General features: G+C 44.0%; 1 protein-coding gene across 2 annotated transcripts in view; it reads right to left on the bottom strand.

Annotated features, from left to right (window-relative positions):
- The window catches only part of LOC132391080 (cohesin subunit SA-2-like), a 136,219-nt gene that overhangs the window by 80,747 nt on the left and 34,039 nt on the right, over nucleotides 1–21,433 (bottom strand). For both annotated transcript variants that reach the window (XM_059963804.1, XM_059963805.1), the window contains 4 exons: nucleotides 17,152–17,228; nucleotides 8,706–8,777; nucleotides 3,371–3,575; nucleotides 1,869–2,011 (listed from right to left, as the gene is read on the bottom strand). In XM_059963804.1, coding sequence (XP_059819787.1) covers nucleotides 1,869–2,011; nucleotides 3,371–3,575; nucleotides 8,706–8,777; nucleotides 17,152–17,228 — 497 coding nt within the window. The remainder of the gene's footprint in view (nucleotides 1–1,868; nucleotides 2,012–3,370; nucleotides 3,576–8,705; nucleotides 8,778–17,151; nucleotides 17,229–21,433) is intronic.

The following is a 21,433-nucleotide window of genomic DNA, read 5'->3' on the forward strand; positions in this document are numbered from 1 at the left end:
AATACAGTACTGTGCAAAACTCATGGGCACCCTAGCTCTATATATGAGCATAAGAGTTTTGCACAATGCTGTATAAACTCTAATATCTGCTTTAACATACTGCCCCATACACACAACAAAAAATAATAACTTTATCCTTTGTTTTCCCATTTAACACCATTCAAGCTGTCTTAACCCTCACTGTCCCTCCCATCCATCTGGCGCCATGTGCCTGTCCTTTTCATTGCCTACCTTCTCCCATCATCGGCCTACCTCTGTCTCCCAACACCACCACTACTTGGCTCACTCCACCCATCATGCTTCATCCCTGTCAGTCCACTAATCACCTGATGGCTCCTGCTTCACTGCTCCCCCTCTCCCGATACAGGACCTTGGCTCAAAATGTTGACTATTCCCTTCATCACACAGATGCTGCTCAATACGCCAAGTTCCTCCAGTTGATTGTTAATTGTTCCATATTCTAGCAACTGTGGTCTCTGGTGCGTCTACTTTTATCTTTAAACTGACTTCACCTTGGCATGTTGAAGAGACATGTGAGATCCCGAGAATGAAGCCGGCTGGAGTTTAGGCATCTGGTAAGGTCACCTATAGTGGTAAGGTCAAGAGGGAGAGCAATCCAACCAAGACCTCAGCAATGGAACTGAAAGATGATGACACATCAGAATGGCAGTGAAAGTGGAGGACGGCTACAGTAGTGAAGGGTCCGCAGTCACCTTGCAGTCCATGCCACTGGACCTTTACCCCGATCTGTGAAGGACCGTGTGGCGGTTCCCCTGCATCAGCCTCCCAACATTAAACAAAGTCATGCACAAGCCTTGTCCATTAAGGGCAGAATGCGTGGAACCCTGATCAGTCTCTGCAGCCACCTGAAGACCCACCATTAAGCAACCACTTCGGAGAACATCATACTCAACTTGAGTGATCGCACTACCCTCTTATACCGAAGTTCAGGACTGGGATAACACCACTGAGCATTACCATGGGAGAACGACCACTGACAATAGACAATAGTAGGCCATTTGGCCCTTCAAGCCAGCACCACCATTCAACGTGATCATGGCTGATCATCCACAATCAGTACCCCGTTCCTGCCTTCTCCCCATATCCCTCGACTCCACTGTCTTTAAGAGCTCTATCTAATTCTTTCTTGAAAACATCCAGAGAATTGGCCTCCACTGCCTTCTGAGGCAGAGCATTCCATAGATCCACAACTCTCTGGGTGAAAACGTTTTTCCTCAACTCTGTTCTAAGTGACCTACCCCTTATTCTTAAACTGCGTCCTCTGGTTCTAGACACCCCCCATCATCGGGAACATGTTTCCTGCCTCTAACCTGTCCAATCCCTTAATAATCTTACCTTCAGGGGCTCTCAGACATTTTATGAATTAGGTACAGAGTAGGCTACTCAGCCCTTAGGTCTTCAAGCAGGATCCAAGACTTGCACCAATATCATCTTTCCACACTCAGAAATATTTGGACCCAGCCCGAAACACCTTCTATTCCCCTTATTTTTTTTGTTTTTTTTTCTTTTTCTTTGCGGAACTCAGACCATAGGTACACCCATAGGACCAAACCCTGGTCCACGGTACTCTTTTTTACCGCTGTGTTTTCCTATGTTGGCGACTAATGTGATGGCTTACCTTGACTGCTCCACACAGGAAGGAAATTGTACTCTAACAACAGACTAGGAGCAGCCTCAGATTTGGTACTGATCAACTACCAGTGCACAATTCTGTACCCAATATAATGAAGTCAAGGGTCAGCCATCTCGGTGGAACCTGCACTTTATGTCAAGAATTTATTTAAAACCTAGAGGTGGCATCAGTTTAAATTTCCACAAGGAAAATGGGAGACAAGGAATCTACTTACCTCATCCTTCTTCTGCAAGAATGTTTCTAGTCCCCGGTTTGGCCTTCTGTTCATCTTCTCCACTTCACACTGTCGTTGCGTGTTGTGCAACTGTACCCGCAGACTCAGAGACACGTGGATTAAAGCTGTCATTAGTTTCATAGCTTGAGGGAAAGGAGAATACCCTGGTTTTAGGAAAGGCTTGGCAAATTCAGGCATGGTATCAAATACATGACGGCCAGATTTTGTTACTGTGATAAAAAGGCCTCGGGGTTTCAGGATGAAGCTACCAAGGAATAGCATAGTGCATTTAATGTATAACACAGGCACTATGTCACGTCCTTGCATTCTGAGGATGCAAACTCTGGCCCTAAACTCTCCCACTATTGAAAACATCCTCTTCATGTCCACTCCCCCTCAGTTTTCCAATACTCAATAGGGATCAATGAGATCCCCCTCGTTCTTCTAAACTCCAGTGAGTACAGGCCAAAAGCCGTCAAATACTCTTCATATGTTAACCTTTTCAATCCTGGGATTATTTTCACAAATCTCCTCTGGATCTTCTCCAACATTAGCACATCCTTTCTTAGATAAGAGGCCCAAAACTGCTCACAACACTGCAAATATGGTTTGACCAACGAGTTATAAAGTCTCAGTACTACACCTTTGATTTTACATTCTGGTCGTCTGGAAATGAATGTTAAAATTGCATTTGCCTTCCTTACCATCAACTGAAGCTGCAAGCTAACCTTCAGGGAATCCTGCACAAGGACTCCAAAGCCACTTTGCACCTCTGATTTCTCAATTTGCTCCCCATTCAGAAAATAGTCTGCACCTTCATTCCTTCTACCCAAGGGCATGACCACTGCACTTCCCAACACGATATTCCACCTGCCCCTTCTTCGCCCTTTCTCCTAATCTGTCCGTCTTTCTGGAGACTCCCTGCTTCCTCAATACTACCTACCCCTCCACCTGCTGTATCGTTGTATCGCCTGCAAACTTGGCTGCAAAGCCATCCAGATCATTAAGATATAATGTACTGTACAGGATTGTGGACACTATGTCCTCCAATTGCAGGAGATCAGCAAATTAGCCCGCCTTCTCAGCACAACTAAGAATACCACATCGTAAGAACAATAAACTATAGCAAAAATATAGACTGCCTTCACACAACAGCTGTAGAAGACAACATCTGTATACTCTCAGTTGCCACTTTATTGGGTAGTAATGCCCTTTAGAATCTAAAAATTAAAAATTATTTAGATTTTAAATAGTTTAGAGATCCTTTTACATACTTTGAACCCTACAGCAGATGCTGCCGAACTTTCTCGGCCCCAACAGAGCTCTAAGCCCCATCTCACTGTATCCCGTCAGATTCCTCAGGAGATCCTACAAACATGTGGAAACCCAAAGGGATCTGGGGAAGATCTTTGCCATGGACAGTTTCTGAAGTCCATCTGCCACCTCCTTCTGTTTTGTCTCAGGGGGCTTCCTGGCGTCGTGTCAGAATGAAATTCTCTCACCTGCAAGTGTACTGGTGTGTCGGAAGGCCCGCACCTGGGAGTCTGAGAGGCCGGTTAGAAGTGAGATCACTGTATCCATCAGGTACTCGTCGTGTATGATGGTGTACTGACAGTGCTGAATCAACACTGAGAGGAATTCACAGAAGTTGGACTTGAACTTCTTCCAGTAGGGTCCTGACATTGTCAGGGGGTAATCCCCACTGTCCTGTGGAGAAAACAGGAGATAGAGCAAGGATCAACTGGTGCAGAGGGTGAACAGGGATTTCAACAGCAAGAATGCAGTGGAGAAGGTATCCCTTGAGCTATTGAGAAGCTATTGAAAGATATCAAAAAGATTGAAAGTGCACGGAGAAAATTTACAAGAATGCAGCCAGGACTTGAGTTATAGGGGAAGGTTGAATAGGTTAGGACTTTATTCCCTGGAGTGTAGGAGGATGAAGGGAGATTTCATAAAGGCATATAAAATTAAGAGTGACATGGACAGGGTTAATTCAAGCAGGCTTTTTCCACTGAGTTTGGGTCATGGAATAAGGGTGAATGATGAAATGCTCATGAGGGGAATGAGGAGGAATTTCTTCACTCAAAGGGTGGTGAGAGTGTGGAACAAGCCGGCAAGGGAAAATGGTGGATTGGCTTAGATTTCAACATTTCAAGAGAAGTTTGGAAAGTGAGGGATATGGAGGGCTATGGTCCAGGTGCAGTTCAATGGGACTAGCCAAAATAATAAGCCCAGCATGGACTAGATGAGCTGAAGGGCCTGTTTCAGTTCCATAGTGCTCTATGACTCAATGACTCTAGGTAGGGTTGTTCTCACTGAAGGGAGTAAGGTTGAAGGCTACTTCACAAGAAAACGGTTGTTAGGAATGTGGTTAAAATGAAAAAGTGCCAGTAGCAAATAGCTCAAGGGATCAGATAACACAGATTTAGGATTTGGACAAAGAATGCAAGGGAGGGGAGCACAAGAAGTAATGTTTTAGTTAGAGGGCAGTCTGCATCTGGATTTCATCACATGAAATAATGGTGGGAGCCAAGTCAGCAAGGGCCTTCCATAGAGAATTGGATAGGCATAATTGAGGATGAATAATTCGCAGAATTAGAGGAAAGGATGGACAGGAGCTAGCAAAGACTGAACGGCACAAAACAGGCCATTCAGTCCATGCAAACACGAGGAAATCTGCAGATGCTGGAAATCCAAGCAACACACACAAAATGCTGGTGGAACGCAGCAGGCCAGGCAGCATCTATAGGGAGAAGCACTGTCGATGTTTCCGGCTGAGACCCTTCGTCAGGACCCTTGTTTGGTTTTCCTTTCCTTAGCTTTGTTTTACTCTCTGTATAAAATATCTCCGGAGTTTTGAATTTATTGGTATTTTTTCATGTCCTCTCTTTGCTAGCCAAATTTCTCCCCGCACTTTTCATACTTTGGGGCAATGCAGTAGTGTAGTGGTTAGCACGTTGCTCTTTAGTACCAGCGACACGGGTGTGACTCCCACCACTGTCTGTAAGGAGTTTTTACATTCTCTCCCTTACTGTGTGTGCTCTGGTTTCCTCTCACAGTTCAAAGATGTAGTAGTTAGCAAGCTGATTAGTCATTGTAAATTGTCCTGCTGCATTCCACCAGCATTTTGTGTGTGTTGCCATTCAGTCCATCATTGTTCTACATTTCTATAAACAAATTTATCAGAAAATGGCTGTTTCTATTGATTCTGCTTTCAACATTCACACCTCCTCTAAGCCCAACTTTTGTTTTTCTACTTGTCTCATTACAGTCCACCTTTACCCAGTACCAGCATCCCCATGACGATTTGGTCATGCCTGCTTTCCACCCCATCAAAGCCCTTCCCTTGTATTTGTTCTTCTCGCCTCTTTCTCTGCATCTGTGCTCCATTAAAACCCATCAGAGTTACAATTTCATAGAATTAGGATCACAGACATGCTGCAGCACAACAGCAGACATTCAGCCCAGCATATTTGTCCTGACGCTTGTTAAATCAATCACGTTGGTCATATTCTCCTACTCTTTCCCTTTAGCCCTGTGATTTTCTCTCGAGAGTGCCCATCCCCTCCTCTTTTGAAGACACTAACTCATGCTAAAATAAACTAAAAGATCAAAACTAAGTTTATACTCCTCCCCTATTTTGTACCTTTTGCCCAATTATTAAATTTGAATTGGTCCTGATTTATTAAATTTGCTTAAAGTGTATTACATTTCAGATTTGATTAAGTTTGATCGTGATGAAAGGCACAGCTCAAAACGTCGAATGTTTATTCCTTTCCATAGATATGCCTGACCTGCTGAGTTCCTCTAACATTTGGTGTGTGTTACATTCCCTGTTTCCTGAAACACATGCTAATGGAACACTTTAAACTCATTAAGTTATATCTATCTTTCAATTTATTGAGGTACAGCACGGAATAGACCTCCAAGCCGTGCCAATTCAACCCTAACCTAATCACGGGGCTATTTACAATGACCAATTAACCTATGAACCCGTACGTCTTTGGATTGTGGGAGGAAACCGGAGCACCCGGAGGAAACCCATGTGGTCACAGAGAGAACGCACATACTACTTGCAGATAGTGGCAGGAAGACCATAAGATACAGGAGTTGAATTAGGCCATTTGGTCCATCAAGTCTGTTCTGCCATTCCATCAGGCTCATTTATTTTCTCTCTCATCCTCATTTTCCTGCCTCCTACACACAACCTTTGACTTCCTTACTAATCAAGAACCTATCAACCTCCACTTTAAATATGCCCAACGATTGGCTTCCACAGCCAAATGTAGCATATAGCGTAGAAAGAGCCCACCTGGTCCACATCAACCATCAAGCACCCATTTAACCTAATCCTGCACTAGCTCCTTAAGCCGGGGAGGGTAGTGGGGATAAGATCACGCTTCCTATCAAACGCTCCCCAAAGGCGTGCATCTCAAATAGCCTCTGACAACCAAGTCCAGCTCCTGGCCTTCATGTGTGGCTTAGCTGCCGAGCCCGGCCGCACTGTTTCTACTGACAGGGGAAAGGGTGAAGGCGGGTTACTGGCACCTTAAAACCAGTCACTTCGGGCAGGTGGGGCTCGTCACCTGTGGTTGGCGACTCGTGTATGGGAAGGAAAACTCTGACCTCAAACCTCTGCTGCCTTGCAGCTACACCCACCCATGGGGACAGGCTTCAGGAATAAACCACGAGGATAAATCCAGGGCTGGAGTCCCTAAGGCAGCCCCGCATTGAGTTCGGCTTTGACTGGCAACTCCTGTGAAGCCGCCGGTGCCAACTGCATCGGTCTCTGCCATTCCTTTGGATTCATCAGCTGAATGGAGAGGGGGATACTGCTCCAGGGGAAACAGCTCTCTATATCGTACTGCCCCAGCTTGCCTATTGGCTTTTGGATCACGTAGACCGAAAGGACATAACATCCATGGTCAACCTCAAATAAGAGAGGGCCTCAGCACTAACTGCATAAAACCCTCCCTCTGACTATTCATCCCATCAGTTCCAGTCATGGTTTGGCACAACTCCCTAAAAATTCTCTTCATCTTCCTTCCACAAAGGAAAACCCTTGGAAAACGCTATCTTTCATAGAAACATAGAAAATGGGTGCAGGAGTAGGCCATTCAGCCCTTTGAGCCTGCACCGCCATTCAATATGATCATGGCTGATCATCCAACTCAGAACCCTGTACCTGCCTTCTCTCCATACCCCCTGATCCCTTTAGCCACAAGGGCCATATCTAACTTCCTCTTAAATATAGCTAATGAACCAGCCTCAACTGTTTCCTGTGGCAGAGAATTCCACAGATTCACCACTCTCTGTGTGAAGAAGTTTTTCCTCATCTCAGTCCTAAAAGGCTTCCCTTTTATCCTTAAACTGTGACCCCTCGTTCTGGACTTCCCCAACATCGGAAACAACCTTCCTGCATCTAGCCTGTCCAATCCCTTTAGAATTTTATTCATTTCAATAAGATCCTCCTTCAATCTTATAAATTCCAGTGAGTATAAGCCTAGTCGATCCAGTCTTACTTCACATGAAAGTTCTGTCATCCCAGGAATCAATCTGTGGAACCTTCTCTGTACTCCTTCTATGGCAAGAATGTCTTTCCTCAGATTAGGGGACCAAAACTGCACACAATATTCTAGGTGTGGTCTCACCAAGGCTTTGTACAACTGCAGTCGAACCTCAACCTCAACGCTTCGTTTTTCAAGGCCATGGGAAGTGACAATGGAATCCACTGAGTGAAGGCTGGTTTGCATGACGGACTGGGTTGCGTCCACGCTTCCTGCAATTTTTTTTGCAACCTTGCCATGCCCACAAGTGGTGCATCCAGATAGGATACTTTTTATGATTCATCTACGCTCAATAATCTACGATCCTGTGACCAGGAATGAAAGCGTTCACCTATGAGGAGCATTTGATGGCTCTGGGACTGTTCTCACTGTAGTTTAGAAGAATGGGGGTGGGGAGATCTCACTGAAACCTATTGAATATTGAAAGGCCTAGATAGAGGGATGTGGAGAGGATGTTTCCTAGTGGGAAAATCTAGGACCGGGGAACAGACAAAGAATAGAAGGATGTCCCTTTAGAGCAGAGATGAGGAGGAATTTCTTTAGCCAGAGGGTGGTGAATCTGTTGAATTCATTGCTACAGACAGCTGAGGAGACCAAGTCATTTGGTATATTTAGAGCAGAGGTCGATAGGTTCTTGATCAGTAAGGACATCAAAGGCTGAGGGGAGAAGATGTGAGAATGAGATTGAGCAGACTTGACGGGCTCAACAGCCTAACTCTGCTCCTATGTCTTATGGTCTTCTCTGTACTCCCTCAATGAACTTCATGTCCTTCCTAATGCCAGGTGATCAAAATTGGATCCAAAATTCTAGCAAATTCTAGCAATCTATTTTTCTCTTTAAAACAGACTCTTCTGGCTTGGAGAAAAGCTTATCATATGGATAGGAAAGATTTAGAGCAGAGGTTTCTATTCTGGGGTCTACGGACCCCTCGGTTAATGGTAGGGGACCATGTTATAAAACGGTTGGTAACCCCTGGTTCAGAGGGAGGGATATGGAACAAAAATGAACAAATAGCGCTAGCTCAGATGAGTAGTATGGTTGGCAATTGGCTCAAGGGCCTGATTCTATGCTGTGTGGGTCAATGGCGTGCTGAGCCAAAATGTTAACTCAATTTTCCTCTCCGCAGGTGTTGCATGACCCGCTGCTCATCTTTTGTTTAAGGTTCGGATATGATCACTTCACTCAAGGGAATTAAAATCTCCATGGTAGAAACAGTAAGTTGTGTTGAAGAGCGAGAGAGAGGGTAAAATTCAGACATTGACACAATACCAGTTCAAGTGGCCACGTCACATTCAGGATCCAGGGATACACCATGAACTTCTTGTACTGTAAGCCAGTCTCCTACAGAAAAAGAATAAAAGTTACCTCAAATTTCAAAAACATTGCAATGTCATTTTTTTTCTTGAGTCTATTTGCAATATAAAGTTCATATTAATTTTTGGGGGTTTACAATTGATTTAACTAAAGAATAAAGGCTCCAAATTCTTAGACACATTAAAATGATTTGCTGTGCAACACACTGAAAAAGCTGGAGGAACTCAGCAGGTCAGTCAGCATCTATGGAGGGGAATGAACAGTTGACATTTCAGGCTGATGTCCTTTATCAGGACTGCCTACCCTGCTGAGTTCCTCCAGCAAACATGTGGGTGCTCCCACAAACAAGAAAATCCTGATGAAGGCTTTCGGCCCGAAATGACAACTCTACTCTTTTCCACAGATGCTGCCTGGCCTGCTGAGCTCCCCCAGAATTTTGCGTGTGTTGCTCTGGATTTCCAGCATTTCGGAATCACTTGTGGAAGCAATTTGCATATTTCTAGCAACTAATTGATTAGTTGAATTATTGATCGCAGATGAATCATAAGAAGTATCCTATCTAGATGCACCACATGTGGGCATGGCAAGATTGCAAAAAAAATTGCAGGAAGCGTGGACGCAACCCAGTCCGTCATGCAAACCAGCCTTCATTCAGTGGATTCCATTGTCACTTCCCATGGCCTTGAAAAACCAAACAACTAAATCAAGAACACCTCCCATGCTGGCCATTCTCTTCCCCCCCACCCCCACCACCTACTGACCAGAAGATACAGAAACTTGAGAATACATACTGTTGTGCATTTAATATTCCAGTAATATTTGAGTAATATTGTTTGATTAAGTATTCTTTGTTTGTTTAAGTAATTCATTATGGGTTTTATGGAATATTATGTGAATGCTATACATCATCGCGCCACTACATCATATGTGCATGCCTCACTTAGAGTAAAAATTAAACCAAGACACATTCTTCAGTGTATTTTTTTACGGCAATTAAAGATGAACAGATCCAGGGCAGGTAGAACCCTCCTGATGAAGGGTTTCGGCCCGAAATGTCATCACTACCTCCTCCCATAGATGCTGTCTGGCCTGCTGAGGTCTGCTAGCATTTTGTGTTTTTATCCAAGACACACTCTCCTGTCTTTTTCTTGCAAGTAGTTTTATGTTTTGGAGTTACAAACCATAACACATACCTCAAGGTTCAAGAACAGTCTCAGTTATCAAACTTTTGTACTGATCTCCTGTACACTAATGATCTACCTTGTCCACCTGTGCTACACTTCCTCTTTAATGCTGGGAGTCGGACTGCAACCAATCACCAAGCAGGAGTACGTGACAGGAGCTACCTTTTCAATCAGGTCCGCAATCCGGATTTGAAAGACAGAACTTTGCGGCAGTTTCTCAAAGTGGGATTGCCAGCAATCACCAGGCAGGATTCATTAAAAAGGGCAATTAAAAATAACACAAGTGCAGGCAGAGCAGCTATTCTTGTGAGTGGGTCAGTGGTTGGAGTGGCTTGGGCTCAGCAAACTTGGGTGAAGTAAAGTATCTGGTAAGTTTCTTATCTTCTTCTTAATTTTTCATTCCTCGCCTGCTTAGCCAGAGTGAGAATGGTTCCGGGGGCAGTGTTTTGTACTGTGTGTGGAATGTGGTCTTTCTGGGAGATAAACACATCTGCACCAGGTGCACTGAGCTACAGCTCCTCGGAGAGAGTATTAGGGAACTGGAGCTGCAGCTCGATGACCTTCAGCTCATACAGGAGAATGCAGGTGACAGATAGCAGCAACGGGGGGGGGGGGGGGCAGTCACCCCTAGGTTGCAGGAGACAGGTAATTGGGTGACTGTCAGGAGAAGGAAGGGAAATGCTCTGCCTGTGGAGAGTACCCCTGTGGCCATTCCCCCAATAATAAGTATACCATTTTAGATACTGTTGGGAGGGACAACCTGGGTGGGGGTTGGAGGGAGCCACAGTGACTGGGTCCCTGGCTCTGAGTCTGATGTTTTACTCAGAAGAGCAGAGAGGTGAAGGGGATTGCAGTGGTGATAGGAGATTCCTTAGTCAGAAGAATAGGAATGAGATTATGTGGGTGTGATAGAGACACCTGGATGGTACATTGCCTCCCAGGTGCCAGTGTGAGGGATGTCTCGGATCGGGTCCATTGCATTCTCAAAGGTAAGGGTGAGCAGCCAGAGGTCTCGGTACCTATGGCACCAGTGACACAGTAGAAAAGGTAAGGAAGTGCTGAAGAGAGATTTAAGGAAGCTAGGTAGAAAGCTGAAAAGCAGAACCTACAGAGCATTAATCTCTGGATTGCTGCCTGTGCCATGTGCCAGTGAGGGTAAGATTAGGATGATTCGGCAGGTGAATGCGTGACTGAGGAACTGGTGCTGGGGGCAAGGGTTCAGATTTATGGATCATTGGGATCTCTTCTGCGGAAGGTACGGCTGTACAAAAGGCACTGTTTACACCCGGACCAGAGGGGGTCCAATATCTTTGCGAGCAGGTTTGCTGAAGAGGGTTAAAACTAATTTAGCAGGGGGTGGCAACCGGAGTGATAGTGTTAAGGATGATGTAGTTAGTTCACAAACAGAGGCAGCGTGTAGTGAGACTACTAGTAAGGAGAGGCTGATGATAGGGCAAAATTGCAGTCGACAGGATGAGTTGCAATGTAAAGGCAGAAAAAAACCAAAAAGGGTGAATAGATGATTAAAGGTGTTATATTTGAAAGTGAACAGGGTACAGAATAAGGTTGGTGAACTTGTAGCACAGTTACAGATTGGCATGTATGATGTTGTAAGTATCACTGAAAGAAGATTATAGCTGGGAGCTTAACATCCAAAGATACGCATTGTATCAAAAGGACAGGCAGGGAGGCAGAGGGGGTGGCGTTGCTGTGTTGGTAAAATAAGTGAAATCAAATCATTAGAAGGAGGTGACATAGGGTCGGAAGGTGTTGAATCATGGGGAGAGCTAAGGAGCTGAAAGGATAAAAAGACACTGATGGGAGTTTCATACAGACCCCCAATGTGAAGTTATCCACTTTGGAAGCAGGAACAAGAGGGCAGAGTATTGTCTGAACGGTGTAGAGTTAGGTAAGGGAGAAATGCAAAGAGACCTAGGAGTCCTAGTTCATCAGTCAATGAAGGTGAATGAGCAAGTGCAACAGGCAGTGAAGAGGGCAAATGGAATGTTGGCCTTTATTACAAAGGGAATTGAGTACAAGAGCAAGGATGTCCTTTTGCATTTGTACAGGGCCCTGGTGAGACCACACCTGGAATATTGTGTACAGTTTTGGTCTCCAGGTTTAAGGAAGGACATTCTGGCAATTGAGGAAGTGCAGCGTAGATTCACTAGGTTGATTCCTGGGATGGCAGGGCTGTCTTACGCAGAGAGATTGGAGAGATTGGGCTTGTACACACTGGAATTGAGGAGATTGAGAGGGGATCTGATTGAAAAGTTTAAGATAATTAAAGGATTTGATAGGATTGAGGCAGGAAATATGTTCCAGATGTTGGGAGAGTCCAGTACCAGAGGGCATGGATTGAGAATAAGAGGTCAGTTATTTAAAACAGAGTTGAGGAAGAGCTTCTTCTCCCAGAGAGTTGTGAAGGTGTGGAATGCACTGCCTCGGAAGACGGTGGAGGCCAATTCTCTGGATGCTTTCAAGAAGGAGCTAGATAGATATCTGATGGATAGGGGAATCAAGGGATATGGGGACAAGGCAAGGACTGGGTATTGACAGTGAATGATCAGCCATGATCTCAGAATGGCGGTGCAGACTCGAGGGGCCGAATGGTCTACTTCTGCACCTATTGTCTATTGTCTATTGTCAATAGTAAAGATGTGGTCTACAAATTACAATGGGAGATAGAAAATGCATGCCAAAAGGGCAACCTTACAATAGTCATGGGGGACTTCAACATGCAGATAGATTGGGAAAATCAGATTGGTGCTAGATCCCAAGAGGAGGAATTTCTAGGATGCCTACAAGGTGGCTTTTTAGAGCTGCTCGTGATTGAGCCCACTAGGGAATCAACTGTTCCGGATTGGGTGTTGTGCAATGAGCCAGATTTATTAGAGAGCTCAAGGTAAAAGATCCCTTAGAGGAAAATGATCATAATATGATCGAATTCACCCTGAAAGTAAGTGGATTTTTGTGGAGGAAAGGGAATTACAGAGGCATGAGAGAGTAGCTGGCCAAAATTGATTGGAAAAGGACACTGGCAGGGATGATGGTAGAGCAGCAATGGCTGGAATACCTGAAAGTAATTCGAAGGTTACAGGATATATACATACCAAAGAGGAAAAAGTATTTTAAAGGCAAGATGACATAACTGTGGCAAATAAGAGAAGTCAAAGCCAACATAAAAACTAAAGAGAGGGTATATAATAGAACAAAAATTAGCAGGAAGTTAGAGGATTGGGAAGCTTTTAAAAACAAACAGAAGACAACTAAAAAAAGTCATTAAGAAGGAAAAGATGGAATACAAAAGTAAGCTAGCCAATAATATTAAAGAGGATACTAAAAGTTCTTTAGATACATCAAGTGTAAAGAAGAGGCAAGCGTGGATATCAAACAGCTGGAAAACGATGCTGGAGAGGTAGTAACGGGAGACAAGAAAATGGGAGATACAATGAATACGTATTTTGCATGAGACACTAGCAGTATGCTGAAAGTTCAAGAGGTTCAGGGGGCAGAAGTGCGTAAAGTTGCCATTATTAAGGGGAAGGTCAGAATCAGAATGAGGTTTAATATCACTGGCATATGTCATGAAATTTGTTAACTTAGTGACAGCAGTACAGTGCAATCCATGATAATATAGGAAAAATAAATAAATCAATTACAGTAAGAATATATAAGTGTATTGAATAGTTAAATTAAAAATAGAAATAATAAAAGTGAGGTAGAGTTCATGAGTTCAATGTCCATTTAGGAATCGGATGGCAGAGGGGAAGAAGCTGTTCCTGAATCACTGAGTGTGTACCTTCAGGCTTCTGTACCTCTTACCTGATGGGAACAGTGAGAAGAAGGCATGTCATGGGTGATGGGGGTCCTTAATGATGGACACCACCCCTTGAAGATGTTGTCCACAGAACAGCTGCTCACTGGATGTTTTTTTAAATTCTTACACCATTCTCTGTAAGCTCTAGAGATTGTTGTGCATGAATATCCCAGCAAATCAGCAGTTTCTGAGGTACTCAAACCACCCCAACTGGTACCAACCATCATTCCACAGTCAAATTCACTTATATCACACTTCTTCTCCATTCTGATGTTTGGTCTGAACAACAACTGAACCTCTTGCACTATGTCTGCGTGCTTTTATACACTGAGTTGCTACCACTGATCTTAACTGATCAGATATTTGCATTAACAAGCAGGTATACTGGTGTACCTAATAAAGTGACCACTCCATGTGTGTCACTATATACTATACTGATCTTTAAGTTTCAAGTTTCTAATTTAGTAACATTACTATAAGTTGCCTTCTGTGGTCCATATATAAAAATTGACAAGCGTCCACAGGGATAAGCCAAATTTCCTTAGCCTTCTGTGCAAGTAGAGGGCACTGGTGTGCTTTCTTGGCCATAGTATCTATGTGTTTGGACCAGGTGATGTCAACACCTGGGAGTTTCAAGCTCTCAACCATCCCCACCTTACATAAAACCTAGACCTGTACAGCACAATAAAGGCCCTCTGGCCCATGATATTGTACCGACCTTTTAACCTACTCCACGACCATTCTAATGTTACCCATTTTCCTTTCATCTATGTGCCTATCCAAGGGTCACTTAAATGTCCCTAATCTACCAGTCTCCAGCAGTGTAATCCAGACACTTAACATGCTCTGTGTAAAAACCTATCCTAATATCTCCCTTAAACATTTCCCCGTTCACTTTAAAAGGATATCCTCTGCTATTAGCCATTGACACTCTGAGAAAAAAAATGCTGGCTGTCCACTCTATTTTTGCCTCACGTAATCTTATATACCTCTAGCAAGTCACTTCTCATCCTCCTTCACTTTAAAGAGAAAAGAACTGGATGGGTTAATGTTTCCTCGTAAGACATGCTCCCTTATGAAACCATCAGACATAGGAGCAGAGTTTGGCTATTTGGCCCATCGAGTCTGTTCTACCATTCAATCATGGCTTATTTTTTTCCCTCCTCAGCCCCACTCCCCATAACCTTCAATGCCATGTCCAATCAAGAACCTATCAATCTCTGCCTTAAATACCCAATGACCTACCCTCCACAGCTGCCTGTGGTAACAAATTGCACAAATTCACCACCCTCTGGCTAAAGAAATTTCTCCACATCTATTTTAAGTGGATGCCCCTCTATCCTGAGGCTGTGCCCTCTTGTCCTAGACTCCCCCACCATGGGAAACATCTTTTCCAAATCTACTCTGTCTGGATCTTTCAATATTTGAAAGATTTCAATTTGATCCCCCGCCCCCCAAATTCCAGCGACTACAGGCCCAGAGATATCAAACGTTCCTCATATGATAACACTTTCATTCCCAGAATCATCCTTGTGAACATCCTCTGAATGCACTCCAATGCCAGCACATCTTTTTCTTAGATAAGGAGCTCAAAACTGTTCACAATACTCAAGGTGAGGCCTCACCAGTGTCTTATAAAGCCTCAGCATCACATCCCTCCTCTTATATTCTAGACCTCTTAAAATGAATGTATATGCCTTCCTCACCACCAACTCATTCTGCAAGTTAACCTTTAGTGTGTTCTGCGCAAGGACTCCCAAATCCCTTTGCATCTCAGATTTTTGGATTTTCTCCTTATTTAGAAAATAGTCCGCACATTTATTTCTACTAGCAAAGTGCATGACCATGCATTTTTCAACATTATATTTCATTTGCCACTTTCTTGCCCACTCTCCTAATCTAAGTCTCTGCAGCTTTCCTGCTTCTTCAACACCACCTGCCCTTCCACCAGTCTTCGTATCATCTGCAAACCTGACAACAAAGCCATCTATTCCATCATCTATATCATTGATATACAGCATAAAAAGAAGCAGTCCCAACACCAACCCCTGCGGAACACCACTAGTCACTGGCAGCCAACCAGAAAAGGATCCTTTTATTCCCACTCACTGCCTCCTGCCAATCAGCCAATGCTCTAACCATGCCAGTAATTTTCCTGTGATACCATGGGCTCTTAACTTGGTAATCTGCCCCATGTGTGGCATCTTATCCAGGCAGCATCCTGGTAGATTTCCTCTGCACCCTCTCTAAAGCTTCCATATTCTTCCTATAATGGCAGTTCAGTAACATTAGTATATGCAGGAAAGTGGGCCTCCCTGCTGAAGGGAAATGGCCTTTCTCTTCTTCAACCACACGTAAGTTTATTCATTACAATTGCTCTATGTCTCATGGCAAACAAGCCCTGCCTAAGCAGTGTCTCCTCACGACTAAAGAGGTAAAAGAGATTAGATTTAATTTGCACAGTGAAATGCATTGTGACGTTATTGTTTGTGATGAGCTGGGGGCAGCCCACAAGTGTCGGCACCAACATTCAATGCCTTCAACTTATTAATCCTAACCATATGTCTTTGGAATGGGAGAGGAAACAGGAGCAGCTGGTGGAAAACCATAGGGAGAATGTACAAACTCCTTACAACACGGCAGTGGGAGTCAAACCCCAATCAGTGATCAATCGCCGGTGCTGAATCAGAATCAGGTTTAATATCACTGGCATACATGGTGAAATTTGTTGTTTTGCAGTAGCAGTACATTCATTGCAATACATAATAAAACGATAAACTATAAGATATGTGTGTGTGTATATATATAAAAAATGGTGAGGTAGAGTTCATGGGTTCATTGTCCATACAGAATTTGAGGGCGGAGGGGAAGAAGCTGTTCCAATTGTGCTAATACTTTCACTAAATGTGGAAGATCTGATCAAGCTGTTTATTTAAACTATTTGAAGAACTCATTCAGTGTGGATAAAGTATTAACTCTCCAGTGGGCTAAGGAGGCTCAGGCACTGAGTATACTCAGGATTAATACAAGTACATTTTTAGAAGCTAATGGGATACAGAATTTTGGCAGGAAAGTGGAGTTGAGGGAGCAAAGGGAGCAAGAAAGGGAGGGGTCACTGGCTGATGGTATGGTCACCCCTTATAAGGGACTCCTTAAGCCACGCCTACAAGGTGCATTTTGTTCCAAGACACCGGGGACACACTTTCGTAACTTTGTCGGCTGTGTTACCTGTCCCCAGCAGTCTGTGCAGAGTGTCGATCCCCATGCGCATCCTGCCCACTGAGAAACTGACGCTTATCCAGCGTTCACGTGCACAGCGGGTGTGGGAGAGGGGATTGAATATGCAGCACAAGATGAAAACCAGGTTTTAAAATCAATCTCAAAAACCTTATCTCACCTCATCAAATTCCTCAGTCATTTTTCTCCTGATGTCAGGACTGTGCATATTTTGAAAAACTTCAGCTGTAACAATTCCTGAAAAAAAAAACACTTAGAATAAAATACATTACTTCAAAATATTCATGCTTGAAATACATTACATTTTGGAAAAAAGAAACGCTCTCATAAAGCAGAATGTATAAATAATAGATTGCCCACTCTAAGACCTACCAGTGGACAGGAATCCCAAGTTACAGATGAACATCAAATACTCTAACTTCCGGTAATATTTCCACCTCTCCCTTTCCTCTTCTTCCATTCACCACTCTCTTACCTCTTCTCTTCTCGCCTGCCTATTACCTCCTCCTGGTGCCCTTTCTCCTTCCCTTTCACCCACGGTCCACTGTCCTCTCCTATCAGATTTCTTCTTCTTCAACCTCTCACCTTTTACACCCTTTCCACCTATCGCCACTCAGCTTTTCACTTTGTTTCCCCCTCCCCCGCAGTTCACCTGGCTTCTCCTATCACTTTCTAGCTGCTACTACTTCCCCTCCCCACCTTCTCATTCTGGCTTCTTGTCCTTCCTTTCCCATGTAGGGTCTCAGCCCAAACCATCAACCGTTTATTCCTTTCCATGGATGCCGCCTGACCCACTGAGTTCCCTAAGCATGTTGTACGACGGGTGATTGATATGTTCGTGGCCTAAGGTAGGAGTCGATTTTAGTAAACCTAACACATTTATTTTTCAACCTAGTCCCCTCCTACATGTACACACTTAGCCCAGCAGTCGTGGAGCATACGGATCCCTTCTTTGTAGAAGTGGTCCACAGCAGGGGTGATTGATAACTTCATGGCCTAAGGCAGAAGGAGATGAGTTATTAACTTCAAACTTTCTGCATTATCACTCAAAGAGTTGAACTGCACGTGCATGTAACGAGAGCGTCTTGAACCTCCAGGTGGTCCACAGCAGGGGTGATTGATAAGTGCATGGCCTACAGTAGAAGGATATGAGTTATACAGCTCTCGTTACATTCACGTGCAGTTCGACTCTTTGAGTGATTATTCAGAAAATTTGAAGTTAATAACTCATCTCCATCTACCTTAGGCCACAAATTTATCAATCACCCCATGCTGTGGACCACTTCTGGAGGTCCAAGACGCCGACTTCTACAAAGAAAGGATCTGTATGCTCCACGACTGCTGGACTAAGTGTGTAAATGTAGGAAAAATTGGTTTTCTAAAATTGACGCCTTCTACCTTAGGCCACAAACTTATCAATCACCCCTTGTATGTGTTGCTCTGGATTTTCAGTATTATCAGAATCTCGAGTTTATAGCAGAGTGACCCACCATGCTTGCTACAGAGAGCTGCCACATTTCAGGTTTTGGATCAGAGACTCCAATTAAACCTTTGTTCAGGTCAAAATACATTTATTATCAAAGAATCAAATGTATTATTATCAAAATACATTTATTATCAAAGTATCTATGCAGTATACAACCCTGAGATTCATCTTCCTCAGAGACAGCCATGAACAAAGAAAACTATGGAACCCGCTCAATAAAAACATCAACCAACCCCACCCCACACGCTAAAACAAACCACGCAAACAGCAACAAAAATATCAACCTCCTAAGCGCAAAAAAATAAACTGTGCGAATGGCAACAAGTACGAGCAAGAACACAGAAGATAAATCACAAAATCAAAAGAATCCATATTGGGTTCAGCTCAGTGTCCATTATCTGCAGGCGGCCCAAAATCGCCGCCGAGAAAGGAGCAAACAGAAAACCACAGTCCAATCCACAAACCGCAGACTCAGAACCCGACGGCATCGATGGAGAGAGACAGAGATCGTTTTAACGCAGAGGCCTGCCCTTGAGAGCAGTGAGCGAGAGTGAGAGAGAGAGAGAGAGACCACACACACAGACAGCAGCCATGAGCGAGAGGCTAATAGATGGCCACAGTGGTAAAGGGAAACAACAAAAGAATGGCCAGTTTTGGGATGAGGGGGTCCTCTGAAACTGATATTCTTGGACAGAAGAGCCCCGTCTTGAATGTCAACATCATTCTGTGAGCAACTTTGGGTACTATATCTAAGGAAAGTTTGTGCTAGTCTTGGACAGCGTCTAGAGGAGGATCATAAAGGAATGACAGGTTTGATGTATGAGGAGTATTTGATGTCTCTGGACCTGTAGAGTCATAGAACACTACAGAAAAATGCCATTCAGCCCATCTAGTCCATGCCAAACTATTAATCTGCCTTGTACCATCGACAAATCCCACCTAGACCATAGCTCTCCATAGCCCTTCCATCCATGTACGTGTCCAAATTTCACCGTTGAAATCAAACCTATATCCACCACTTCCACTGGTAGCTCGTTCCACACTCTTATCAACCTTGAGTGGGGGTTCCCCCTCATGTTCCACTTAAACATTTCACCTTTCACCCTATAAACCCATGCATGACCTCTAGTTCCAGTCTCACCCAACCTCAGTGGAAAAAGCCTGCCTGTCTATACCCCTCATAATTTTGTACAACTCCATCAAATGTCCACCCATTCTTCTTCGCTCTAGGGAAGATGAGGATGGACAGAAATACGAGGGAAGAGCCTGGATGGAGCCTGGATAAAGGCCTGGATGGCAGAGACAATAAGAGGCTGTTTTCATTAGTAGGAGATTCCAGGATTATGTTCCTATGCTATAGGAAGGCTGTTATTAAACTAGAAAGAGTGCAAAAAAAAATTAACAAGGACATTGCCAGAACTCAAGGAAGTAAGCTATGGGGAGCAGTTGGACAAGCTCGGATTTTTTTTCCTTGTAGCACTGGCGATTGAGGGGGATCCTTATAGAGTGTTGTGCGATAAGAGCTCCATCTTGTTGTACTAGGGATCACTTAATAGTTTTTTAATAGCAGGGTAGAAGCTGTCCTTGAGATTGAAGATACATGATTTCAAGCTTTTGTTTCTTCTGCTCGAAAGAAGAGGGGTAAAAAGGGAACGTCCAGGGTGGCTGGGGACTTTGATTCGGCTGGCTGATTAACCAAAGAAGTGAGAGATCGAGTCCATGAAGGGGATGCTGGTTTCTGTCATGTACTGAGCTATCTCCACAACCCTGCAGTCACGGGCAGAGCAGATGCCATCGTAACTGGCTCCACCACCATGTTACAGATATTGTTTCCTGTGCAGAAAAAAAAAGCATGGAACAGGCCGTTCCAGTCTGCACTGTCCACTAAACCACCTATTTAATCTTAGCCTAATCACAGCACAATTTACCAACCAGTCCTTTACGGGTTATGCCAACGGGGTCAATAAACTGATTAGAAAGGCTGGCTCTGTTATGGAAGTCAAACTGGACACACTGGAGGCTGTGGTCGAACAAAGGACATAGAATCATAGAAAACTTACAGCACAATACAAGCCCTTCAGTTCACAAAGTTGTGCCGAACATGTCCCTACCTTAGAAATTACTAGGCTTACCCATAGCCCTCTATTTTTCTAAGCTCCATGTACCTGTCCAAAAGTCTCTTAAAAGACCCTATCGTATCCACCTCCATCACCGTTACTGGCAGCCCATTCCATGCACTCACCACTCTCTGAGTAAAAAACTTAACCCCGACATCTCCTCTGTACCTATCCCCAGCACCTTAAACCTGTGTCCTCTTGTGGCAATCATTTCAGCCCTGGGAAAAAGCCTCTGACTATCCACACAATCAATGCCTCCCATCATCTTATACACCTCTATCAGGTCACCTCTCATTCTCCTTCGTTCCAAGAAGAGAAGGCCGAGTTCACTCAACCTTATTCTCATAAGGCATGCTCCCCAATCCAGGAAACATCCTTGTAACTCGCCTCTGCACCCTTCCTATGGTTTCCACATCCTTCCTGTAATGAGGCGACCAGAACTGAGCACAGTACTCCAAGTGGGGTCTGACCAGGATCCTATATAGCTGCAACATTACCTCTCGGCTCCTAAATTCAATTCCACAATTGATGAAGTCCAATACACCATATGCCTTCTTAACCACAGAGTCAACCTACGCAGCTGCTTTGAGCGTCCTATGGACTCGGACCCCAAGATCCCTCTTGATCCTCACTGCCAAGAGTCTTACCATTAATACTATATTCCGCCATCATATTTGATCTACCAAAATGAACCACTTCACACTCATCTCCACATTTCTGTCCAAGGTAACCGTATTTAAATGCAACATTAATCATTGTGACCTTTTCCAATTTCCAAGCCTCTCTGAATTGGAAGAGTACCAGATGATAATCTTCAAGTATACTGTACCCTTCTGGGT

This window comes from Hypanus sabinus, chromosome 3 (genome assembly GCF_030144855.1).
Source record: "Hypanus sabinus isolate sHypSab1 chromosome 3, sHypSab1.hap1, whole genome shotgun sequence".
Taxonomy (NCBI): Eukaryota; Metazoa; Chordata; class Chondrichthyes; order Myliobatiformes; family Dasyatidae; genus Hypanus; species Hypanus sabinus.